This window comes from Melospiza georgiana, chromosome 11 (genome assembly GCF_028018845.1).
Source record: "Melospiza georgiana isolate bMelGeo1 chromosome 11, bMelGeo1.pri, whole genome shotgun sequence".
NCBI classification, from domain to species: Eukaryota; Metazoa; Chordata; class Aves; order Passeriformes; family Passerellidae; genus Melospiza; species Melospiza georgiana.
This window is the reverse complement of record NC_080440.1, coordinates 13,379,326-13,406,683: the sequence shown is the minus strand read 5'-3', so window position 1 is coordinate 13,406,683 and position 27,358 is coordinate 13,379,326. Positions and strand designations below refer to the sequence as shown.

At 38.3% G+C, this 27,358-nt stretch overlaps 1 protein-coding gene across 1 annotated transcript in view; it reads left to right on the top strand.

The window, feature by feature from the left end:
* Positions 1-21,081, top strand: part of CACNA2D3 (calcium voltage-gated channel auxiliary subunit alpha2delta 3) — a 382,632-nt gene extending 361,551 nt beyond the window's left edge. Inside the window, exons 35-38 of the mRNA XM_058032041.1 lie at positions 761-872; positions 16,326-16,441; positions 17,240-17,319; positions 18,158-21,081. Coding sequence (XP_057888024.1) covers positions 761-872; positions 16,326-16,441; positions 17,240-17,319; positions 18,158-18,250 — 401 coding nt within the window. The 3' untranslated portion in view covers positions 18,251-21,081. The remainder of the gene's footprint in view (positions 1-760; positions 873-16,325; positions 16,442-17,239; positions 17,320-18,157) is intronic.
* Positions 21,082-27,358: the final 6,277 nt, after the last annotated feature.

Below are 27,358 nucleotides of genomic sequence, written 5' to 3'. Positions count from 1 at the left end.
AAAAAGAAAGGGAATGAGGGAGAAACATTTTGTGACAGATACTTCAGAGTGAGAGCCAGAAGAGCAGCTGTCCTGTAGTTTGACCTTGAACCAGCCCCTCTGCTTCCTGGTAACTCAGTTTCCCAATCTTTAGGATGGAAATAGTGACACTTTTTCCTTGCATTGCAAAGACTTCAGATTAAAGGTGCTATGGAGTCCTAATTATTACTATTTTGGGAAGCAGATAACAAACATTGCTGTTGGGTAAAGTAACTCTTCTGCCTCTCCCACCCACAGAGTTATTTTAACTGATGGAACGCTACAAAGATTCCCAAGCTGTAATATAAAATAGATGTTTTGGCTTCAGTAAAATATACCACAATTTACATACCAAATAAATGTAAACTCCCATGAATAAAGGTTAGTGATGCACAGCACCACTGAGATAAAAGTGACAGTAAATCCATCTTGGATCTAAACAGAAAGAATAAAAACTCATGCATAAATGTAAAGTAGGTTGGCAATGGCTAAACCATTAATAACTACTTTAACAGCAATATCTTGCAAAATTATATTCTCTGGATAAACTTTTTTTTTTTTTTTTTTTAATTTAATTGAAAAAATAGCGTTATGCACTGCCTAGGAAATCTCACAGGGTGGCAGAAGCTGAGTAACATTTCCGTTCTCTGCGAGCTCTGTAACACAGCATCTCATGTTGTTCACAATTTTGTGTGCTGTTCCTCTCATGTTAACATCAAGATGTTTTTTGCTGTGCCTATAGCTCAGAGGTTGAAGCAGACCCTGGAGCCCTGTGACACAGAGTACCCAGCCTTTGTTTCCGAGCGCACCATAAAGGAGACCACGGGGAACATTGCTTGCGATGACTGTTTCAAGTAAGCCCTTTCCATTTTTTTTTAAATTTTTTTTTTTAATACAACTGTTTGTGACAAAGCAATAAAACTGAATTATTCGAGGCTGTGTTGAAGAATGTACGAGTCTGTTGTGTTTTATCCTAGGTACTGACCTCTGTCAAGGTTGCATTTCTCCTATTACAGGGGTCACTTAAAACTTTGATGCTCTTAAATTAAAGTTGTGGCTATTACTTTCTACCAGAAAAAATGTCCAAGTGGTAGAGGTTTATGTTAATTTCAAATACTGAATGTTTTAATTCTTTTCCTAAACTCAGGCAGCATTCTAAGGGCATAGGCTGTAAGATTTAGATTTGAAAGGTAAGTGCTGTTCAGTCTCCTGTCCAGGAGTGAAACCCTGCTGGATAGGTTAGGAATTCCCTTGTGGTACAGTGAGATCTGGCTGTTTTACTGGAATGCCAAACAGAGTTTCCTTCTTAGAACTGTTAGCCTGAAAGAGTGGGAGATGATTAAATCTATTCTCCAAACTTCCAGTGCTGGGAAGCTGAGTTAATAATAACAAATCTCACATGACAGTGCTGTCATGTCATTTCGACCAGTGCTCCTGTAAACTTGTCCTTTATAGAGCTAAAAGAAGAGGAAGATTTCAGTCTAGCTTTCCTCCTTCACACTGAAAATGTATTTTCTCTGCATTTGCTGCCCATGTGCTGTGACATTTTGATTGTAGTACTGGTACATTTTAATTGTGAAATTGCATAGGTATTGATTATGCAAATTTCTGTACCTTGATAAGTCTCTTAATTGTATTTCCTTTATGCTGAGAGGTTGTCATCACCAGGGAGATTAGTATTTACAGCAATAATTTGTCTATCAATATAAATGTCAGGAAGAATTTAAAAGTTAAACAAAAATTGTTGCAGCTCTTCCTTTCCAGGTTAAATCAATATGCAATTAGCAAATAAAGGTGAAAACTTCACTTTGAAGTCAGTAGGTGTGCTTCTGGACTTAGTCCTAAATTTTCTCCTTGATATTTTCATTACTTTAAAACAGGAAACAGGAGTAAGTACACTGCAGATAAATTTTAAGTGCTAATATTCACTTTTCAGTTGCTACTGACCAACTTTTAAGTAGAAGGAAATTGTTAATGTCTAGTATGAATAATTGGTTTTATATGGCTTTGTGGAATAGAAGTATGAGAGTGCTTTGTAAATTGATGCTCTGGAACCCTTTAAGTGCAACAATGGGTCCCACTGCCTGAAAAGTACAAACTCAACAAAATCAAGCCGTGATTTTTCCACTTGACATACCAAATACAATGAAGGTTACACTGCTGGGAGTGCTTTGTGCCAGCATTGTAGAATTTAAGCAGCCTTATTTTGTGATAATTTAACAGAAAGTTAATGAGAAGGTCTGCAAATTATCAAGCAGTCCTGGAGGTGTTCCAGGCCAGGTTGGATGGGGTTTTCAGCACCCTGGTCTAGTGCAAGATGTCCCTGCCATGGCAGGGGGGCTGGAACCAGGTGGTTTTTAAGGTCCCTTCAAACCCTAACCATTGAATGATTCTGTTTAAATATTGCAAACAGACATGATTCCATGCAAAGAAGATTAATTTAACAGGACTAGGTTTTCTCAAAGGAATGCAGATTTCAGTCTGTTCCTAGGTAACTTCAGGTCAAAGGAAATAAGTTTCAAAAATAATACAATTCTGCAATACTTGGAACGCACCAAGTTGGAAACTGAGTTTAGTGAAAATTATAGTATTTCAAAAATAATGCACTAAGATCTTTTTCATAGAAAAACATTTTGTGTTCCACAGTGGAAAAAAAAATAAAAGAAAACCCTGTAAGTTGCAAACTGATCTCAAGGCACCCATTATTTTTCTCCACAAGCAATGGCAAAACCTAAAGAAATAATCCAGAAGAACTATTAGATTCTCATGGGAAAGTTGTTCGTTATCCCGTTTACCCTCTGTGATTAACAATCTACAAATTGCATCTAAGATTGCAGACTTCACTGGATTCCAAATATTTTTGTTATAACCCAGGACACTTTCCCGCAGAACAGCTCAGGAATTTGACCCAAAGTCCTTTGTAGACCTACATCTTCTGACCCAGTTTTCTGTTTCATAGCCTCAGTACCAATAAATATTTTTACAAGCAAGTGTATTGCTTAATATTTGCAATTTAAGAATGATGGGCTCAATCAGTCAGAATTCAGATTCAATCTTTGATGCAGCAAGTCTGGAGCTGACACTGCGCTGGTGCTTAACCTGTGCAGCATCACCTTGAGCCAGTGAGATTCTTTTCTGTGTCCTCCTTGGATCATGTTATAGGTTAATCTGTGACACATAATTGCAAATATTTATTGCAAATAGAGGAAGATAACTGTATATATTTACCTGATTATGCACCCTGTGGAATACTGAAAAACTACATGAGAGTCAGTATATTGTGAAGAGGTTTGCAGACAAAAGTTGTGCAAATACTCTGCTTTAAGCAAGTTTGTGTCAAAAGATACCCCAGTCCCTGGCTTTTGTTCCTGCAGTGCCAGGCACTACTATAGAGCCCTTGTCTGAAAAAAGGAGACTAAAAACAGTCTCTTGGTAGAAGTAAAAATGATGACTGATGTAAATTGAAACCATATAATGTTACTCAGATAAGGCATTTTGGGCACAAATACTGTGTTTTTGCTAACAAAGTCACAGTCATGGCCAGCAAGGTCACAGGGTGAGGGGCAGAGGCTCAGTTTTGTTCTGTTGTGGGTGTGCTGTTACTGATCTTGTAGAAATACTCTGCCCATGCACAGAGGGACAATTACCAACTGCAGTAATGAAAATTCATAAACATTTCCAATCATAAATTTAATCATTAGTACTTGGATTTAAATTGCAATATGCTAAAATAAATCACAGAGTAGAAAGAACTACCTGCTAATTACTTTTTTAGCAGCTGGCTCACATTTACAGCCATCTCTGGGAACTCATTCAGTGGAAGGACATCTATACACCTAAGCAGGCTTTGAGTCAAGCAATAAATATATACACACATACAAAATACACTCCCTATATGTAAACTTATCTCTTACAAGCAAACTACTCTGGGATAAATTGCAATGTTTAAAAATGATTTTCAAAAATATAGGTTTTATTAAGAAAGCAGGAGCCTAAAAGAAAATGAGAATTAGCATAAGAATGTCATTAGGGTCAGGGTTTGGCTGTCCCACCCCATAATTTGTTGTTATTCAATATCCCAATGATTATTAAATTAATCTGTTATTTAAACAGCAATCAAAAACAAGTCAACCCACATTTTCTAAGCACTGTCAACAAGAGAGAAAAACTGGGATTTTTTTGAAAAATCTGAATTGGTTTCATATTTTCCAGTAAGCTAGTCCTTTTTATAGCAAAAACCTAATAAAAACCAAACCCCATTACTTCTGAAACTTATGTCATAGACTGTTCTATCACAGCCTCAACGTTGACAGTAATTAATTGCTAAAGAGAAATGTTTCTTCATCAGTCTCAACTGGCACTCGTTCTGTGAGTCAGAGCTACACTAATGACAGATGTACTTGGTATGGACTTAAAGGTGTTGTGCTGCTCAAAGATGAGTTTCTGATTAGACATCAAGCTTGAATTTTAGACTTTATATGTCTCAGAGCTGCCTGTAGTTTTATGAAGTATTGTCCCAATATTCTAGCCAATTTTAAATATAAGTGTGCAAACCAATGTCCTTCAGCAATGCTCACTGGGTACCTCACCAGTTTTTGCCTTCTGGGAATATCATCATAACAAATTTTAGTTGCAGTAAAAGTGTCTAATAAAAGAATCCTTAGAATGTCAAAGTCGTTATAAAATAGAATTGATGATGGCTGTTAAGACATTTGATTAGAAAATGTTTGCCAGTCTTTTTAGTATATCCTCCATGTTTTTGTCTAATTGCAAATCTCATTTATGCATGAAAATTCAAATGTTTTCATTTAGGAAAATACCATTAATTTCAGCTATAACTGCTATGAAGGTGAGTATAGCTATTTAGTCATCTGACTATTTATACTTTAAGTATATTTGTTAACATTTCAAAGTTGCAAGGAGCCAGTTGAGTGCATAGTTGCCAAATTTGTGTGTTCACTGTAGAAACTGTGGGTATACACATTAGGCAGCAGTTGCACAGTCAAATGCTTAAAAATTTGCCCTTTTAACCTCTTCTGTTCATGTGTGATGACATATTGGACTTGGATGAAGATCAAAAATCTGACCTTACTTCCAAAAAAATCCCCCTTCACTTTTAATTGCAGCACTCATGGGTCTACAAGGTCAACACCAAAACCCCAAAGAAACTGTTTTGTTTCCAGTTGATCCTTTGTTCACAACCTTAAGACAAAGAGGAAAGTAAATATAAGAAAGCCATATTGTCACTAGGGAAGCAAGGAAGCATTTAGGTGCAATCATCCTAACCCTGGGAAAGATTTATGCATATTTTACTTATGCCAGATATGAAAGATGAATGCATTTACTTTATCTTGTTGGGCATGACATGTAAATTACCTGTTAAAATGTATAGGAACTACTTATTTGAATAAACACTGTCCCATGTATCATCTATTTGTCCCAATAGAATGTTAGTAAGCAGACATTAAGTTAACAAGGAAAACCATCAAGAAATTAAATTGTTTCTCTTGTTTTCTCATAGACTGGGCATTGAATGCCATTTATTGTCAATAAAAGAGGTAAATGGCAATTGAAGTGTAGTTCAGGATGACACTGAACCCTTCATGTGGATTTATAATGGCAAATTTCAGGCTTGTCCACTAAATGCAGAGATTTGGCAGTTACAGATAAATAACAACACAAATTAGATGCAGACTGCTCAGGGCATGAGTATATTAGTGTCAGGAGCAGTGCAATCTGCAGACATTAAAATGGAAATGGTTTTTAAAACCCACTTAATCTCGAGACATACCACCATTTGCTAAAATATTTCCGCATTTCTTTCTCAGTAGAAGCTTGCCAAACTGCTGTACTTGATCATGTTTAAAACGTGAAAATAAATACACAGTTCAATTTCCCATGAAATAAATAATCGTTTGCCTTTTCAGATGTAGTTAGTTTACTTCTAAACAAACCAGCTTGCCACATAAACCAGCCAAAGCATCCAGGGCTGATTTCTTCTCTTTCGGAGCTCTATCGATGTGTTCTGAATGTCCCTGTGTCTGTCCTTGGGCATTGAATTACAGATTCTAGATTCTAAATTATAAATATTCTAGAAGATATTTTGGAATTTTTTTTTCTTGTATTGACCTTTTATGATCCTGAGGGAAATGCTGTCTGTATTTCCCCACCTTGGGTGTTTTTGCACTGTTCTTTTGCCATGCCCGGTACCCACGGGACTATGGAACGTGGGTGGTTTTTGACCTGTGCCCATGCTGGGTCACAGGTGGGCTGCAGCCAAACTGCTTAGGACTGCTCTTCACAATGCTGAACAGACCTTAATTTCTTTCATTCCGTGCTCATTTCTTAAATGTGCATGGAGCTGAAGGAATATCTTCAAGGGAAACTCCGTGTTTTGCATGCCTCAGTGGTTCATTCTTGAAGTCTCAAGGATCAAAATCTAAGAATATGGAATTATCTTGCACTTCTCTTTTGAAAAGTAGATCTTCCAGACTTGAAGAATCCTTATGGTTGTTAAAATGTCTTTAAACTTGAGGCAACAGCAGTATTTCTAGAAACTTATTTTTGCCAAAACCCCAAAACTCTAGAAGATCCAAAAATATTTTTTCCTTGTTCTTTCCTTGTAAAAAGTATCAAATTATGCAATTTAAACTGCTAGAATTGTTTATTAAAGGTCTTTATACTTAGCTTAAAATGTTATATTGTGTGTTACCCACACTTCTCCACTTGCAGCCTGAGTAACTTTCTCTTCACTTCAAAGGCACCCGTGATTATAATGTTTTTCATGCAGGTGTAATTTAAAGTCACTGTATGGGCAATTTAATTCTACCCTTTGATAATGTATATTTTGAATGACCAGTTCAGGAAACACTGTAAATTACTATTTTCATTTAAGAAAAAAGGTATATAAAATAATAGGGCAAGACATATCTCAGTTACCAGGCAGGTCTGTGCCTGCCAGTCATCAGTTTAACAATCCCTTGGACGGTTTTCAAGGCTGGAGAATTTCTATTTGCTTGGGGATTTTGTTTTTTTCTTTTTTTTTGTTTCAGAACACTTTTAGTATGCTTGCTGAATTCTGGAGCATTTTAGTTGTTCATACACAGATTGCCACCCTATGTCTCCCTCTGTAAGCACCCTAAAATCTTGGAATTTTAGTGAAAATGAAGTTTAGCTAGAGGCTTTCTCTCACCAGTAGGACAAGATGTGCGTTCTTCCTCTTAACTCCCCATTTCCAATAAAACCTCTGCAGGGGAATGTGTTGATCTGCACCCATTCACTCTTCATAGGTGAAGTCAGTACTCCATTAAAATATAAATCATAATCTACTTAAAAGTTAGCTTAATTTTACATTTTGAACAAGCATTAATAAATATTAATGAAATGATAGATAGTAGCTGATGCAATGAAAGGATGCTTTGTAATGACAAGGGATTTAAAAAGTTGTATGTATGCCATAATGTATAGAGCTCAGTAGTAATATATATTATTTTTATGAACAATGGCTTGGGATAGGAAAAAGATGATTGAAATTGAGAAATGTTGCAATGAATTTTTAAACTCAGGCACACATGAAGAATTGCTAATAACGGAACATTAATTTTAGTTTGTAATATATTCATACTATAGGCAGATGTAAAACAATGCAAACATGGCTTAGACATCTTTATATAGAGCAGTTTCCTTTTTAAAAGGTTTGGAATAGCTTAATAAATATTTTAAAGCCTTTAGCTTAGAAAAACAGCTTGAATCTTAAGATTTGAGAACCATGCAAGGAACATTTCTATATTATATAAAACACTACAGAGTTTTAGCTGGCTGTGGAAAAGATGGCACGTTGTGTGCTTAAGACTTTCAAATATGTCCTTCTCAATCATTGCTAAAGTTCATGTTAACAGAAATAAATTAACAACATCCTTGCAAAACACACTGTGGACACATCCAATGAGCACTTTAGCTCCAGGATTTATTGCTCTTTTAATGTGGATCTCCTCGTCATTTCTGCTTTTTATATTTCAGTTTCTGTTGTGCAGTTCCTTGGTAGAGTCATATTGTTGATGAGACTTGACCTAAAGTTGTGGAAAAGAGTAGTTGCCAATTCTTGCAATTAAATGTTACTTTTACTTTGTCATATGATATTTGTGAGCCTTCCTAAAACAGAATTTATCAACTTGCTTTTTAATCTTAAAGTTATATTTAGAACCTAGCTTAGAAATCACATAGCATTTTAAAAAACACAATCTGAGATGTCTCTCAATACAAACCACAACTACTTGTGTAGAGAGCTAAAGAACTTTGCTAAAAACACATATTTGCTAACTTGCTGCAGTGGAGCTGCGTTTTTCAGCCTGGGTTTCTTCCCTGACTTCTCTGTTGTGGTCTTGTTAACCAGGTGTCACTGTGAAAAGAAACAGTCTTTAGGAGACCTCTGATATGATTTTCTTTGTACCAGTCACTGTGTGATTTCTTGGTCCCTGTGAGCCCAGAACCAGGTACCACGCATCACACTCACCTTTGGTTTGTTTAGGGGTATGAATGCAGGCAAATATTTAAAGTTTATGGGATTTCTGGTCTTGATTTCTCTGATAAAAAAAACTGCCAGTACATTTTAAAGCTGGAGGTCTGAATCTCTCCATTATCCTACACCTCATATGGGAAGGTGGCTGCCCTAGAAAGGTCACAAACAGTCCAATGCCTCACTACACCGAGGATCTTCTCTCATCCTAAAGGCTGTGCACTCTTAAGTTTTTATATGTTTGCAGTTGGTCAAGTACTCTTGTCTGAGCATCAGTTACTTGAGAAAGAATCCCCTCCTGGTGGGGAGTGAGTGAGGATGGGCACTTTTGGAGGTCCTGGCTGAAGCTGAGGGGTTTCCAGCCATGGCCCAGCTCTGTGGGGCTCTGAGCATCCAGCAGCACAGGAATGGTGAGGATGACACTGCTCACCTAAATCCTCAGTGCTGAACTTTGCTACAAGTATGTTTGCACTGATACCAAATTGTACTGCAGTCAGGCTGTATGTGGTGACAATATTTTGCTAGCATGAGGTCAGGATCCAATTTCAAGCCTGAGGCTGGAAGTTTATCTGCCTCTTTTCATGAGAGAGAACCATTAACTGATGTTTTATATACAGCTCCAGCTCTCAGAAATGTTGTTATTGGCATATACGTTATTTTTACGAATTGCATTAGATATTTCTTTCTCTATCATCATTTATTTGGGAAAAAAAACAAACAAAAAAACCCAAAAAACAAGTAGCACAACTTGACTGTGATATAAACATTTCATTCATTCATTGCAAAAATGTGATAAGCGAGAGAGATGTGGGTTGGAAATGTGTCCAGCAGCTTGAAAAGCACATGATAGGAGTTGAGAAACAGCAGAGTGGATATCTGCACTCCTGTTGAATTCTTAAAGTTTGTTCCAGACCATTAGGGCTGAACTTTTGCAACCAACAGTTATGTGAGTAACACATATTTGAGTGCAGCCTGCACAATATTTTCCATTTACTCTGCCCTCATGCTGGTATATTTTTTTTTTTCTGTAAAAAATAGGAAAGATCACATTTGTCAGATGTGAAATGTAATCCCAAAGTTACAACTCATCTTAATCCAAAATACTCCAAGTTCATTAATGGAGGTTTGCAGGCAAAAATTACACTGAAACACCCAGGGGGGAAAGGCTGAGTTTACAATGATTCTCAATAGTCAGAGTGGCCACTGAGGGCTATCTAAGTTGAGTTCCATGGAAATTTAGGCACTTCCTCACATCTTTGTTTAGGTTGCCAATTTGAAAATCTTGCCCTATATTTATTTCAGTTCAAATTACTCACAGTGAAATTCTTCCATGCTTTGTGGGATTTGTGTGCCTGAGCAAACAAGTGGTATTTAAAGGATCTTTTCTATTTTCACATGAAAATGATTGATATGATTATGTATGTGCAGGAGGGACATATGCTGGCACAATACTCTGATTTTCTACTCATAATTTGATTTTAAGTCCCACAGTCATCACTGTGACATTAAATGATAGTAATAGTGTTCCAGTGATCATTAAGGAAAAAAATTGAAAATACATACATGGATTTTTTTGCCCTTAAATCAGGCTGCTAAGCCTCCTGAGCATGGAATTAAAAGTGAATCCGAACAGTGATTTAAATATTTATATTACTAAAATCCTGCCTAAGCCATGTGTTTGTCATGACCACATATTCTTCTGCAGAGTGTATAACAGCAGGGTATTTTTGTAAAATTAAAAGAGATTACTAATTGTAAAATACAGTGCATAGATCAGCAATTATTACTCAGGAACGAAGTTTTTTTAAAGCAAAGTGCAATGATGAAATATTTCTGTGTGAAAAAAGAATTAATTTTTAACAGGAAGCGCATAGCATTGTTTTTAAACAAGCTGAATTGCTTTTAGTGTTGTTGCTGTGTTCAAATCCTCCCCAAGTTACAAAGAAATATCTTCCATTCTTCAGTATAATGAGAAGATATTCTGTCTAAGTGTTCTGGTCCCACAAGCATAGTTTTATCCTGTGCCTTCCGAGTTCCATGCTGCTTGACATTAGCTCTGTTCCCTCTAACACTTTTCAGCCTTTGCAGCTGTTTGAAGAAAACAGGGAGCCATGGATCTGAAAATCAGAGAATTCTGAATGCTCCCAGGAGGTTCCCTGCCATTCTTTGTTGCTGAAACAAGCCTTGTGTCAGCGTCAGTAGCCGCCAGAGCTAATGGCACCAGGGCTGCAGGCCAGGAAAAGGAAAATAGTTCAGTGCAAATGACCAAGAAATGGTGGTGTTTGGGATCCTCAGTCTGCCCAAGCCATTATCACTGTGTCCTCTCTTACAGCTGCCTGGCCCACCCTCAGGCCCATACAAAAATGCTGTGTTGAAGCAGTTTCCCCAAAATTCACTGTGCTGGGGCTGTGGAAGTGGCTGCTCATTAGCAGGGAAACCTCACGTCTGTGTTCAGTTTATATCCTGTCCAAAGTTTAACACCAGTGGACAAGGAAATGGATTACGTCTGCTGCATGGAAACACAGAGACTAAGCTGCTCAGCTGTAATATTGATTTCCTTTAAGAGCAGATGCTGTAGTCAAATAGTGGGGAGTAAACAGCCTAAAGGTTAGGTTTGCTTAGCTGGATGAGACACGTCTCTGGTGTGTCTGAAATAGAATTCTCTCAGCTTTGCCTGTTATTGATCCAGCCATGCTAGGAAAGGAAAGGGGAAGCCACCTGCACTTCAGAGACAAGGTGTTAAGCCACCACAAACAGATTTTGCACCACATGATTGAGATATTTGTAGTGAAGCAATGGCCTGCCTTAAGAAGGGAAATCAGTGACTGACAGAAGGGTGTGATCTGCAGGTTGGCCAGTGAGCTGGGCTTGGTCTGTCAGGAGATACAGCAGCCAGGAGGGAGAAAGGGACCTGCTTCCATCAGCATGGGAAATGCTCCAGAATCTCTAAGGAGACACTGCAGAGCCCTGCAAACCTGCTTCCCTAGAGCCTCTCCCACAGGGCACTGTCTCTGCTTGTCCTGCTGTCCCTGTCCTTTTCCTGCATCTTGGAGCATCTTCCTCCTTCTCCAGAGAGGTTTGTCCCTCTCCCAGTCCCCTCACAAACATTTTGCCACCCAGGAATTCAGAGACATAAAGATGAAAGGAAAAGTGTGGAGAGAAGGCAGTGCTGCAAGGGTAGTGTCAGCTCAGTCCCTACTTCTCTACTGTATATATTCTAATTATTTCTCCTTACAGAAGAAAGCAATTCTTATAATAAGAATTTTGGGAATTAGGTTGGGGGATTTGATTTGTTCGGGGGTTTTTAAAAACATAGTCTGAGGAAGAAATTATTATAACAATATTATAACTCCTTAAAGACTTTTACATATACAAATAAAAGGGAGAGATTCCAATTTAAATTTAAACAAAAAAAAAACCAAAAAACAAAAAAACAAACCCAAAAATACCCAACAAACCAGATTTGAATGTAATGTGCTGGCTCCCTAAGAACAGGTGTTGTAGCCCACACTCAGCTTCAAGTGTCACGTTTCACCCCGTTCAGGATGCATTTCTCTGCAGGATCACTGTCCATCCATTAGAGAGGAGGACCCTCCTGCCGAGGATGACTCAGATCCCCAAAGCCAAGCTCCTGCCCCAAATTATCCATGAATAATCTGTGTCTGCATGGCCAGAGCTGGAGGTGCTCCCCCTTCTCCTGCAGGAGCCTGAGTTATGTGCAGCAGGTGTGATTGCACACCAGCATTTGCACTGCAGGGCTCTTGTGGTGCTTTCCAAGTTACAGGCTGCCTAAAGGAGTGAGAAAGAACTGATTATCTGTGGGAAGAGTCTTTTAGCCACCAGACACACATTAAAAGTGTGCTTTCTTATCCTGCCTTCAGAAGCATGACTACCAAATATAATTATGAACACAGCAGTACCTGCAGTCCAAGTCAATTTTTTTATAACTGCACAATGAAAAATTAATTTTCAAGGAACAGATTAATAAGTATTGCTTTTTGAGCAAATATTTTCTACTACAAATTAAAACATGAGGCTGGGGTTTTTTTCCCCAAATCTGTTTGCATTCTATTTGTGCTCATGTTTTCATATGGATCAAAACCAAAACAGGTTAAAAAGAAACAGATACTGTGTGTGCAACATGACAAAATTGTCACGTAACACTCTGACTCAAAATACAGAGTTCCTTGCAGACTTACTCTCTGTTGTTATTTTTGCTTCATTAACAAAATAGTTTGGCATAACTAGATTTTCTTCCTCCCTCTCTGTCTACCCCTTTCAAGTATTAAATTTCTTCCTTCCTCACCTTCCCCACAAAGTCAAGAAACAGTTTGTTTTCAGGTCTGTTTTAAGCCTCTGAACCTGTACATCAAATAAACCAAGCTAGTTCCTCAGTGGATGAAAGATGGAGGAGAAATTATTAATAAGCTTCTTATTGACTCAATGTAGCTTCAACAGGAACCCCAACAGTTTAGTCTGTTTTATATTTGGAGATATTTGCAAGCCTATTCCTGTGCTGCCCCATTGAATGATGGTGATGATACTGCATTAGAGGAAAAGGATTCAAATCAAAAGGTTTATATTACTTAAAACAAGAAGAGCTTTATCCTTTAAATGTGACACATTCTGTATAAAAATAAAGCACTTACACATAGACTTTCTTTTGATTGTTAAAGCAGCAATAAAGCTCAGCCAAACCCCTTACTCAGTCCTTGAGAGTTGGTTTCCATATTAGCAGGGACACAAATGCCAGCTTAAGCCAGCAGGTGTTCAGGAATGGTTATTGTGAGGGAACCTTTGGAGCCTCACAGTGGATCTCACAAAAAGATAATGCCATTTTCCCTACTTTGTCAGCGACTTCATTTCTCCCTGCAGCCATGGAAGCTGTTTGCTGGAGGTTTTTCTGCCGTGGCTTACACAGTGGAGTATTTTGGTGGAATGCCTCAGTCCCTGAAAGGCTTTGGTCTGACTGTGTTTGTGCACCTTTTGTTTTCCATGAATGTTCGGTTCCTGAGACTTAGTGGCATGAATGTTCAAAATGAATTTCAAGGATGCATATGCATGTCACCATGGGAACTGAGGGCTGGGCTCAAAGGGCAGAGCTGCTGCTGGGATGATTGTGTGCTTTATCCACTCTGGGCATGGAAGCAGCGCCATGTGAACTGTCTGAATAGTCACACAGCAACCGTGGTGGCTACAACTGGCACAAACCTCTTTGCCACTGATCTGGTGAGGGTAGGAATATCTCATGGCTCTGAAATGATCTTAAATTACAATGGCTGAAGGAGGGATATTTTGTTTGTGCAAACTATTAATAGAAAAGAAAGCTGAAATGGACATTTTTTGCCCTCATTTATTTGCTTGGCTTAGTCTAGGTCTTGAATCCTCTGTCTTCACTTGTTGGTATGTTGGCTTTACAACTTCATTTGCAGATTATGTTTGAGAATTGTGTAAGGGGAAACATCCATTTACTGCTTGATGGAAGAAACATTTTCTTTTAAAATGTTAAAAAACTTCTAGTGGGAGGATAAGAAGCCAGTTGTTTCACTTTTCAAGATATTAGTGAAGTTGTTATTTTGCACTAAGGGAAAAAAATGCTACAGAGAGCCAAAATTTTCCATCTTTTATGTTTCTTTATAGCTCTGTGGCAGCCACCATAAGCTTAGACACTTAACAAACTTCTGTGCTAATTAAACAGCCTGTAGGTCTGTAAGAATATTCACTGTTTGGTGAACAGAGTCAAGTTTAGTTGATACCTATGATATAATTCCTAAGGTAGCAAAGAGGGGTTTTTACTTAACTAATATATTGCTCTTTGAACGGCCTTTAATTCATTATTTCTGTCAGTCAATGCAGGTACTGCATTCCCCAAATTGATGAAATCAGAAATGATGAAGGCTTTCAGTAATAAAGCAATACAGAAAATTTTGCTAGACTTCACAGTTTAGCTGTGTAGTAATTTATTCAGCATCACCTGTGTAGTTGAAACACTCTTCTGGATAAAGTGCTTTCATCCCAGCTAGGTGAAGTGATGGGAATTTTCTTCTCCCCTCTTAAGTTTGAGGAAGGAATAGCCTCATACTGCACAGCCCTTGTGGCACCTCAGAGTGGGTGGAAGAAGAATCAGAATGGGAAATTGCCCAGCTATCATGAGCTGGCATCTTAATTTAAACCTGGCTGTGGGGTACATGCTTTCCACAGTACATGCTTTCCACAGGTTCACGTGGGAGGTGACAAAAAGGGGTATAAAAAAAGGGCTTGGATTTGGGCACACCACAGGTAAAACAGAAGAGTAATTACTCCCTTCTCAGCAAAAAGAAATTTATACCTTACCATCCAATTAATTGTTAAAGCATCTTATGTCCATCAGGTTCTTTTCTGAGTTAGTTTTAAAGATACAAGGATTATAAGTTTCAGACTGTACAAAATGCAAATAGTGCCAATTTCTGGCAATAAAAGTAATGTTTTTTCTACCCTTTACTGTTTGATTTATTCATAGCTGTTTTGAGAAATTCATGCAGTACAATTTTGGTGCTATTGCCTGCTAAAGATTTTTCCTCCTTTCCTTTTATTGGCCCCATTTCTCCCACACACAAATCCACAAAGCCACAGATGCTCCATTACAATGATGTCAGTCTTGCTACATGCTCCAGCTGTTTGGTAGGTACATTTATAAAGTTCAGCCTTTTACATTATGCCATAAATGTATATTTCACGTATAAACATAAAGTTAACATATTGCAGATCACTCTAAGTGTAATTTTAATGGAGGTTCAGTAAGTTTAAAAAATACTGAAAAGCATTTAATCTTTCCGTTGGCAACATTTTTATAGTAAGTTTTCCAAATTTTTTTTCTTAGGCTAGGTCTAAATATTCCCTGCCCTCTCTGCTATTTCATCTTCTGTGATCTTTGGAAAAAGCAGGGAGTTATTATAGTAAGACAATATGTATTTTAAAGAAAGATGTCTGAGGAAAAATATGTTTCTCTCCACATCTTCTTGGTGTTCAAACCCTCACTTAGCATTCTGTACATTTACAGCAAACCACACTGCAAAACACCTAATTCTTGGAGTTGCCAGATTTCAGTGATATTTGACATGGCTGACATGCTGCTGATAGGATGTACAAATTCTAACAGATTGCTTCAAAATTTCGTGTAGAATTGGGTCTGAGCTTAAAGCCATTTTTTTGTATTGTGTCCTGAGTTTCAAAGGAAAGGTAAATAGTGTCTACCTGGCTCTGCCTTTTGCCCCTTTTCTCTTTGGTATGTGCTTAAGGGTTCAGCTCACTGAAACTCTGTGCATCACTGACTGGTGCCCACAGGATCCTTCCCTGGGTGATCTCCTTCTTACAAAAAATACCTTTATTTTTTTGCTCTCCCTTTGCGTTGCCTACTTTGTCTTCATTTGAATGGGGTGCTGAGTTATCACCATATTTATACCAGATAGTCATTATTCTAAAATAAATCACTTTGGAAAATGTTGAGGGCTGATCTATGTTTTGATGGCTCAGTAATAAAATGGCTCTCCAGAGGGCAGATGAAAGCTGAGATCAGGAATTGCTGTTGTTCAAGCAAGGCCCAGAGTGCACAAAGGCCCTGATACAACTGTAGAGACTCAAACTTGGGGCTGTGAGCTGTCAGTGTGTGGCTGCAGAGGAGCCTTCATTAGTGTGGTGGATCTGTTCCATTCCAGACTGTAAATACATAAAAGTCTGATAAACTCCTAACAAGAACCAGTGGCTCAGAAATGCTGATAATGTCACCATTATTTGTTTTCTTTTTAATTTCCAGGTCTTTTGTTATCCAGCAGATCCCAAGTAGCAACCTCTTCATGGTGGTAGTAGATAATGAATGCTTCTGTGATTCTATCCCACCAATTACCATGGCACCTATAGAAATAAGATATATCCTTTTTTTATTACAAACTGGTCAGAAAGAGAGTCAAGATGCAAATATTGAAAAACTTTTTATCATGTAAAACTTGCATCATCACCTGTTATATGTGCTGTTTGAAATTAGGCCATCTAGGAATATGTTCTCACATTTTTTCAATGTGCATTCACTCTTTTTTTTTTTTTTTCTGTTTTGTATAGCCAGTATGAACTAAGCAACCACACTTATACGGATTTTATTTTATGTAGCATAAGGTCATGGTCATCTTTAGACAGGTGAACATCTTTCAAATTAGGCACTAAGTATGTAAATTTCTTATAAGGATGGACCTCATTATATTGGAACTTACGGAACTCCCTCTAACATAGATATCTCTTTATTTAAGGTTTGACTGGGGCATTGAAAATGTTTCAGAATTCTGCTTTCCAAATCTACAAAAAATTTAGCAAAGTAAATACATCACTTGATTTTTTGGTTGCCCCACTTCCTGTTTTTTGCTGTTCTGTAGTTAGGTAGTTCTGGATTAGTTTTTTCCCATAAGTTGGAATTTTTCAGAAGCAGCCTGTAGTCTGCTTTTATTGCAGAATTATGGAAAGGCAGGCCAGCAGTGCAAGTGCACACTTGCTGTTGAAAACACAGATCACAGAGAAGAAAGCACTAGAATCACTTTCTTTTCCTTGTGGTGACCACACATATCACCTTGGGGCTTTAATGGAGAGGAAGGAAGGAGCTGAAATTCACTGCATTCATTTCAAAACACTCCCATGAGAATGCAATGTTCAGAGCATCTCTCCTTAACTGCCTTGCACATAATGAATCCCTTAAATGTGAACGGTTGAAATCTCAGAAGATAAGAAGACGCCCAGAATCCTGTCATGGATTTCATCCTGAAGTAAGTTTCTATCTGCTTTTCCTTTCTTTTTAGCTCTGGTAATTTTTTTATTTCTTTAAAAATGATTAATAGGAAAACTTCGTCTTCCAAGATGAAATGTTGAGAAATATTCAGAAGACTCAGTATCAGGGAAGTGAGGGATATTGGAAGTGCTACAAGGCTTTTCTGTACTCATGCAGACAATGCCTTGAGTTGCTGCTTTTGCAGACTGGTTTGTGTCATGCCAGAGAACGTGGCAGAGTGTGAGCACTGGCAGCCCGGAATATCTGAGAACTTACTCTGGCCCAAGCAGTGACCCCAGGGTTCCTTAGAGATGGCTGGGAGTGCTCTGCAGTTAATGTTTGCTGCAGTAATTAGCTTCAGTATCATCCCTGTCATGCTATAGTCATTGTGCTCACTCATAATATTGCCTGGGAGGGAGGGATAGTGACCCCTCCACACTGTGTATTTACTGCTCTGTGTTCTGCATGATGCTCTCACACAGTGCCAAGGAGAGCTGGTAGAGGCCAGGATGTGATTCCAGTGGCCTGTACAGGATAGGTTCATTGTCATCCTTTTTACTCTGGAGTAACTTTAATTTCTGCCTCTGCTGATGTAATGCAATGTAGAACAAGACCTAAAGCAGAAAGTGGAGGGGATGGTGTAGTGCTTGTTGTTTCAGTCTACAACCTAAACTTGTTCAGCTCAAAATGTGTACTTGTATTACTTCCTGAGTGTATTTAATTTATGGGCTTTGTTGTTTGCATCAGTGCTCTAATGCCTATGTTTGCTAAAAAATCATGTGTCATGATTGACTGTAGTGGCTTGTATTTATTTTCCTTTTGTTTTATTTCTTTAGGAAAATGCAAGAGAATGTGGCGGTGTCTCAGGCCTTAGTGCTAAACCTTCTCTTGTTCTTCTTCCTCTGCTATTGATGATTTTCTCCAGGTGACATTGACTGATGTGTTCAACTGGCATGCTAAAACATGGATAAACTGTGAACTGGGAAATGGTGCAACATAGAGGACATGAAATATAGTCAGAGCATCAGCATTTCATGATTTTAAACTGTTGGTGATATAAATTCTTAAAGATATGTTGAAAAAAGATTTATCTTTTTACTTTGCAAGTCGTGCAGATGTGAATTTGGCATATGGCAGTCATGATTCATCAAAAAAGGACTTGGTAGATAGAGGTGACCATTGCTTTGTCCCACTGAATACAATTTAAACTGTGTACTTTTTTCAATAAAGTATATTAAAATCACAGTTTCAGAGTGTATTTTAAGTATGCTAATATATTTGTTCAAATAATGAATGATGGGAAGAAAATAAAATAAATGGATGATATTTTATTATGCTTTTAGCCTCTTTCTGAAAACCTTCAGAGAAGAAAATGGGGACTTGGCTTTTACAATAAGGCAGAATAGCTTTTATTAACAAGTTAAGGAAACACCTGTATGTGTATGAAGCTGGGCAGGTTATGCATGGTGCTGAACTGTATATGAAGGTTGGGTTTCTAGAAATAGACATAAGATATCTTACCTGCATTTAGAAAGTGAGTCAAAGTCTTATTAAAGCCTTCTAACTTAGGCAAGCTTTGGGTCAAATTGGTTGATTTGGCTGCAGGTGGCATAAATCAAATATTTTTCATCTAAAGGAATGGGAAGATATGTAGAACAGCTCAGAAAGGGTGACACTGTTCTGCTGGTGTTCTGAGCTCATGTCAGACAGGAGAAGCTCATTATGAGCAAAGTGATAAGCAGAGAAAGTCTGACTTGCAGCACATCTGTGCCAGCAGAAAATTGGTTTTCATTGAGTGTCCCTGTTGGTAGGCAAAGTTTTAGACCAGGATGTTTTTATTCCAGGCCTTACATTCCTCTTTGTAAGGGAAATGAGGTAATAAAGATGAGCATATTCCTTTTGCAACTGGCAGCAAAGTCCCTGGTGAGGAACTATTTGCTGAAGATCTTGATCTTTGAACTATGATAGCCTCAGTTTGTCTTTGGAGTTTTATAGAATGCTATCAAAGGATAACCTGTCCTTCTAACAATATAATACATTAAATGCAAAATAAAATGCCACTGCTCTAAATCTGGTGCTTGCAGACTGCAGTTTCCTGGTTGGGTGTAAGTTTGCTTTCAGCCTTGGGTAAATTCTGAGCATATTTGCTGTGTATCTTGGGGGGAACAGGGAGCAGGGCCACTGAGAGGGGCTTTGTTTTAAGGAATACTACTCAGTAAGGGGAAGAACTAGTAAAAAAAATTTCCACTCCAATGCTTTAATGGGTTCAAATGCACTGGTGCTCCCTCTGATTCTGAAACCATTCAGGTCTTTGCACTCATAAATTTCTTTTCCTCCTGCCTTTTTTTTTTTTTTTTCTGACTGTTTTCCTACAGACTTCTTATTGATCTCAAAATCTTTCTCTGTGGAATAATTTTCCAGCTGACATTCAGTCAAACTGTTGTCCTAGTGACATTCTTTGTCTACTAAGCAAATTGGGAACTCAAGGCATTTTCTCCACTTTGGCTGACATGGATATCCTGCTCTTCTTTGTTTGGTTTTTCTCTGAGCTCCATTCCCCCTTACCCTCCATCATCCTCTCAAAAAATTAATATCAACACTTTATAAATAAAGGATTTAATTTTTGATTCTCCTTCTGAGTTTCCAGGATTCACAACATTGCAGCCTCATAGCTTTTGTATATCTGATTACATTCTTCTGTAATGGTATTTAATGGTTATAGCCAATGCAATACAGGTGGTTTTCCTTGTTAGTAGAATGTGGAAAAAAGTATCTTTCTCATTAGAACTATTGAAAAGCTCTGCATACAACTGTCTGATGTGTTAATCATCTTTGCTTACAAAGAAAGGAAATACATTAATGGAGAAAGTGTATTTCTGCAAAAGCTAGGTGAAAATCTGTAATAGTAATTCATTGTTCATTTTGGGAAGAGAAGGGTGGTTTTTTAATTGCAAAGGAGAAAGGAAGATTAAAGTATGACAGTCTGAATTAATATTGAGAAAGAGATTTAAATATGGGCATGTAAATTAATATTGCTCAGAGAAATGTGACAGTTCATTTTCACACACCAAGGCAAAGTTATGAAGGCAGAATGCACTGGTGTACCCAAACAAATCACTGTGTGGAACAGAGTAATCCAAGTCAATTGCTAAGTGTAAAAACAGTTCTATGAGTTGCCATTTCTCTTATTGAAGTTGTATTGTTAATTCTGTATCTATTCCTTAGCAGTTCCTGGTGCAGTGTGAATCCAGGCTGATAAAGCCGGTCAGGAAGGGTGGACACAAGGGCAGGGACTGAAGGATGTGTGCGTGCACAGCCAGTCCCCTCTCCAGAGGGAATGGCTGCAGCAGGAGCAGCCTGGGCTGAGCACAGCAGTGATGGTTATGGGTTTCATGGGACAGAGCTCTCCAACAGGGGAAACAGATTGAATCTGTTGAAACAGATTTCCAGAAGAGCTGGAAATGCTGATGTTGTTCCTGCCTGTGTTTGAGTTTGCTGGTCTCTGTGTCATTAGCTCTGAAGCTGTGAAGATCTCATGCCATGAAGTGGGTCTGTGCTGTCATTCCATAGCCTGTGGCAGGTCATAGAGGGTTATGGAATTTAATTCCATTACCTCACTAATCTGAGATGCTATTTTTCTTAAATGCTGAAATTATTATGCAAGGTCTGATGCAAAGTCAATTGCACTAAATAGCAAAAGAAATATATGTGCATGTGTATACATACAGCTGCATATGTGTGAGCTACATATATTTTAATAAAGAGGAAATTCAGATATTTTCTGTATCTTTTATCTCCCTGAATCTGAGGACGAATCCAAGGAGAACTGGGACAACTGTACAGTAATTTTCTGCACAGCAAGAGGCAGAGCTAAAAGCTTTAGCTTTTGCAGGGCTTGGATCTTTTTTCTTCTTTACTCTCTTCGCTAATGGCATTGATTTGCAACTTATTAGCCCCAGCTGCCTCCTCTTCCTTTAATCTTGATAAAGTAAAAGCTGTCTGGGGCTCAGGGCTGGCCATGGACACACCATTTTCTAATAGTTCTGTGTGGGAAAACTGTCCATAACTGTCAGTGCTGCAAACACTCCTTTAAAACCATGCAAGCCAGAGAGCCTGAGGCAGGTTTCCACAGCTGTGCTATCTCCTCTCATTGTTTTTGTGACACTGAGACTGCCTGACCCACTGTGTTTGGCTGCCAGGGCCAGCCCTGCAATATGTGTGTTCGGCGACACAGGTGGCTGCCCAGGGCAAGAAGATATTAAAAGCAGCAGTAATTGTTTCATTGCCTAAATGGCTTCAAGAGACTGCTTCAGTTTTCTTCTGATAGCAGGAGCCCCAGAACAAGGCACTGGCCTGTTTAGCCCTTTGAGCTCACGAGGCAAAATAGAAGTTTGGCACAGAAGGTTTGTGGCTGGAAGCCTCCAGTTATTTCCATGTGTTTCCTGAGCCCTTTATGGCCTCCAAGGACTTTTAGATCTTGGGACTTTGTGTGCCTCAGAAATTCCAGATTTAATGTAAATAGGCACTCACAACTGGAAAGTTTTCTGCAGGAGAGTGCATCAAAACCTTTCACCCGTGGAAAATATTTATACTTGATTTTCCTATTTGATTATTCTTTTCCCTGAACTGCCCCAGATACTCCCAATAATATGCAGCTTTTTTTCTACTTGTTCAAATCCTTCCCTGTTTATTTGACTGCCTTGTTATTTATCTGGTGTACAACAACATATTCCCTGTGACAGGTCCAGCTCCCATGTATCCACTGAGAGAGAAATGGTTCCCATGTACAGAGCCCAGAAGGTCTCAATGGAGTTTTTCACAATCCAGTCACAAGATAATTTTCTTCTCCCTTGTCTTTAGCCTTTGGCCCTTAAGCTCAGATCATATTTCTTCCAATATAATAATATTCTTGTAGCTCCTTGGGAGCATTTATGTCCTCTTCCAGATTCTGTCCTAAGTTTCTTCCCAAGAACAGTTGTTGGAACTGGATGCTACAACTTGGATATACCAACTCAGAGTCCCTTCTTGTGGTGCTCTGAGTGGAAGGATGTGCCTCCAACTCTTCCAGACTTTTTCCCTTCTTCCCATGGTAAGTGTGGGTAACTCAGCAAATGTTATTTTATTGTTTGCACTTCAATATGAATTATTTTTGAAGTCCACAGTTCTGCCTATCAGATGCTTTGAAGAATTTCAAAGGACAGGGTTAATTTAGGAAGAACTCATTGACTCTTCTTGCATTAGATGTTTTTGACTATTTTCTCCCAAGTCTCATGGTGTCCTAATTAAGACTAGGCAGTGAAACTGTTGATTGATCCAGCCACCCAAGTGATGAGAGGCTAAAACCTTAAGACAATTTCCTTTTCAGCAGCAAACGGGGTGTGTTGACTACGTACAAATGTTCAGGCAATTCACACAAGATTGACAAAATAGTATGGAAAAAAAATCAATGCAATATCACAATAAGTGACCTGAAAGCAACTGTGTTCCCTGTGATGTTTTCGTTATTAATTGCAAGTCACTTGTTATCTTTAAATGGGACTGAGGTTAAATTTCCAGCCTGCCATGTCACAGTGCTGTGAAATCCAAGATGCTTTTGAAGAGTTGAGCTCTAGTTCATTCAAGTAGTGCAGAATCTGGTTATCTCCTACTTGAATTCTTTTATCAAGAGGTTATAAGGAGTTGACAGCTAGTAGGGCCTCTGTAAGATCAAGCTGGAAACCTGATTTTTTCATTCCAGATGTGGTCTTGAACTGCACTTATATGTGTTTAAAGCAGCCTTGTACGAAAAGGTTACACTTGACAATTCTGAGTCAGATTTGAACCTTAACACCAGAAGTTCAAGTGGTTAATGCTGGGTTTGTTTGACTATGTTAGGATTTAGTTTGCAGCTTTAACATGCTGGGTATTTCACTCGCAGGAGAAAGGGAAGATCAGATTTCAGTTCATGGTGAGAAGTGTTTTGAATCAGCTATTTAAATGTCTTAGGCAGAGTGCTAAATGTTTAATAGAGGAAGCTGGTCGGGACTAGCTGGGATGGCTGAGCTGACTGAGAGTGCTCGGGGCACACATGCAAATGTGCAGAGGAATCCTGAAAGGGGAAACTCAGAGTCCTTTTGGTTTGTTTCTTTGTTATTCATTTGGCATTGGTCAGTCTGGTTCAGCTGGAAAGATGAAATATTATTTTTCATTTTCCCATGTTGTTTGGGGGGTGCATATGGGTGGGGAATTAATTTAGAAGCAGTCAGCTGCATTCCTGGATCTTCTAATGCTTCCTCTGAGACATTACTGTGATATGTGCAATAGTTAAGAGAGAATCCCAAGTTTCTGACAGTATTTTTTTTATCTGTTAGAGTTAATGAAGCTGTTTAGGTACATCTGTTTAATGTCTACAGATGTGAGTGAAATAATTAGTGAAAAAAGTAATCCATTATATTGCTGGTTTCTAAGCATCAAAAACAAACCAGAGCAACAATTAATTTGTAATTCCATTATCTCTGGCAGACTTTGAAAAGCAGGACATGAAACCTGGTCATAAAGACTCTAATGGAGACTTGTGATTTCCCATCATCAGATCTTTGTGGGTTTCAGAAAGCCATTTTCCTTTAAAGCAGACATTCCTCCTGCGCTTTCTTCTTCAGTCTTACAAAGTCTAAACCCAGAGAATTTCAAGAACTCCCAGGAAGTCTGTCCTCTGGAGAAACAGTAAACAAAGGGTATTTTGAATTCTGCTTAAAACTTGGAGTTAGTGTGACACACTTGAATTCATACAAATATGGACTCAATAAGGGATATCTAGTTAATATCATTTAGGTCCACTAGTAATGATATAAACAGAGATCTCTGTAGGAAGGTAAATATTTTGCAAGATATAGAGAGGTCAGGAATTTTTATTTTCCACTGATAAAAGTTTTCTTGGCAGAAAACCTCCAGATTTTATTTAAAAGAAAAAGCTTTAAAAACTTGGGTTTATGAGAACTCAGAGGGGCATTGTTTAAGTCCGGTTTTTAACCGTGAAATCCTTCTGACATATGGCAGTCATTATGGATTTGCATCTGTCTATCTTGGAGGATTTTTTCTAATAGAAGATACTTAAAAGTTTCACATTTAACAAATTTTTCAATAAACACTTGAGAACTTCTTAACAGTAAACAATGATCTTAAACTGCCTTGCCAAGCATGTAAATGATCTACAACTTCTAATACACCAAGATTGTTGCATATTTTCAGCCCTGCATTTGGGACCTCTAGGCAATGCTGTTTCAGATTAGGATAAACCATGAATTTCTTAACTGTTTCACTTGAGAGAAGAAGGCTTTATCGTTCTGATATTCATGGCAGAAAACCTGGAAATTTGTCCTGCCCATTCCTTTCCAAATACAGCAACCTTATCTTCATTAGCATCTGAAAGATTTAAGATTAGTGGAGGATACCCTAATTCAAAAAAATGAAAAAATGAATATGCTCTGAGTAAAATAAACAGGAAATTCTATGTTTTATACTGCTTTCCCTGCCTTTCCCTGAGCTTTTGCCTCAGTCCTACACAAGAAGAAAAATCCCTTATAGCATGGCAGGCATAAAGGAAAGATTATGACCTCTTGAAAGGGAAGACTGACACATTTTCCCCCTGTCCTGTTGTAGCTATCAATTGAAATATTCATGCCACATTCTTGGAAATATTCTTCCTTTCATGAAGTCCTACAGGTAAAGCTGGCTATGAACAGGGAGGGCATACAAGAGTCAGCTTTTTTTGTGTTTTGGAGAGTGAAATGAAATTTTTTGGGACAGAATTTTCATGGCTTCAGTGCACATCAGAAAAAAAGACACAACATATATCATTGTGCCTCAGAGGTGACTTTCAGCAAAGGCAGCTTGGTGCACACTTGTGTTGTGTGCAGGATCTGCTGTTTGAGAGTGAGCACAAGCAAGGAGAGCACAGACTGAAAGCAGCAGCTGATGAAGACAAGGGAACAGCGAGGGAAGTTGCTTCCAAATAAATTCTGCAAAATGGGAAAACAAAAAGACAAGTTACCCACTGAGCTTGGTTTGGTCTTGGTTCAACAGAGATTTCCTCTGGAATTCTTCTACCGTATTGTCCTCTTTTTACAGTTTGGGAGAGGAAAATGCAGAGAGCTCAAGATGTGAATCCTCTGAGATTGTGCATTTGTGTTTCAGTCAGGAAGTAAGAGTAGTCTGGTGCTTGACCTGACTGGGCTGTAAATACTTTACCCCAGAACTGCTACATTGATCAAATCAGGAAATAAAACTGAGGAGCTCAGGTTTCAGTCAGCTGTGTGCAAACAATGTGGAGATATGGCTCCAAAGAATTTCACCTATCAGCTGCATGTTCAGCCCATTAAACTGCAGTGTCCTGAGAGAAGATCTTCTAAATCAATGCAGAATAAGAAATCAAGTGTAAAATCACCTATATCTCACAAGTGCTGGTAGAGGCTTATCCATTTTTTAATGGAAATAACAGCATTATGGGTGCAGGTATCTTTTCCATATCTTTAGTGAAGTCTAGCTAGAGTGTATAAAGTCTTTCATCTAAAGTATCTGTTATTTTAAAGTCAGTGCTATAAGTAAATAAGCTATTTTGAAAAATAGCTCTTAAAGTATGTGCATTTATCATGCTTATCAGAAGTCACATTTTCTCCCAAAGAGAGAAATCTTGAATGGTGCCTGTAAGCCCTGAAGTGCAATATCCTAAAAAGCCTGCTTTCTGGAAGAAGAGAGTATTAAACTAATCTTAAAGCCTTAACATAAGTAAGTAACTGTGAAACATTGCAAAATACTCCCAAAAAGCCTCTTGGCCCATTTGTTACTGAACTTCTAGAATCATAAATTTCTATTACCAGCACTGTCTTCTGGAAGACATTTGAAACTCATATAAATGAAAAAACAGGCGCTTATCAAACAGACAATGCTTTAAGATATCAGTAGATCAGGTTTGGGGGTTTTTTAATGGCTGAATAATCACTGAAGAAGCACAATCACAGCATTCATGAAGAAGGAAAGAGAAAGCAAATGGATGTAAAATTGATCTATCATTCTTTGTTTCAGTCTTTAGAGACTACTGGACTCCACATCTGTTTCTTCTCCATGGTTTTATCATGATGGATCTTTTCTGCTTATAGGGCTCTAGGTCCTTTTAAATCCTTCCATTTTGTGTTTCTATTCCTACTCACTTTTTTCCATGAGTTTTAAAAAACAGTCCTAAAACACCCAACAAACCACCAAACTCTACTATCATATAGAAGAAGAAAAAGAGCTCAGTGAATCTTTTTGGAGTTTTCACACAGTCTGCTGCCATTAGAAGCAGAAATATCAGTTTAGCACAGCTATAGGGGGTGTGTGTATATATATATTTGTATATGTTACAGCTCTGGGAAGTAGTTAAGCTGTAAGGAGCATTATTTTCCTCATGCAGGTATTGATAAGCACCATGTCATCCAAGCACATCCCTACTTTCTGGTTCTGATTACACCCTCTTAACCCAGCCTATACCTCTGCACTGGAGGGCCATAACTCACGGAATATGAAGTTCAGGCTGGCTTCTCAGGTGACAGCATAACTCTTTGGAGTCTCCTGGTCCAGTCCTCACCAGAGAATGTAAATCCTTGGCTCCTGATGAGTCTGAAGAGTGTGAGAGCATTCCCTCTGTCCATGCTCTGCTCCCTACTCTCCATTCCATCTATGCTCCCTATTGCCCCTGAAGTGTCTAATGTAAGGGCTAGGGGGTGGAATTAGAAAGAAAATCTATTGAGAAGCCTCAAATGGCAGCAAATTTTTTTTTTTTCAGTTTTCTTTACTTTCATTTCAAGGATTTGTTGGGGAGAATTAGCTTCAGTTCCTATTTATGCATTACATAATGTGCTGTTTAGCACTTGTGCCCTACTTAGAGTGTCTTGGCAGGACCAATCAAAAGTAATTGAATTCCATGGTGCACTTTTAAATTATCTTCTTGAATACAATATAGAGCATAGTACTTTATCTGTCAATTCATCTTTCTTTCAGTTTCTGGGAAAGAAAAGACATTG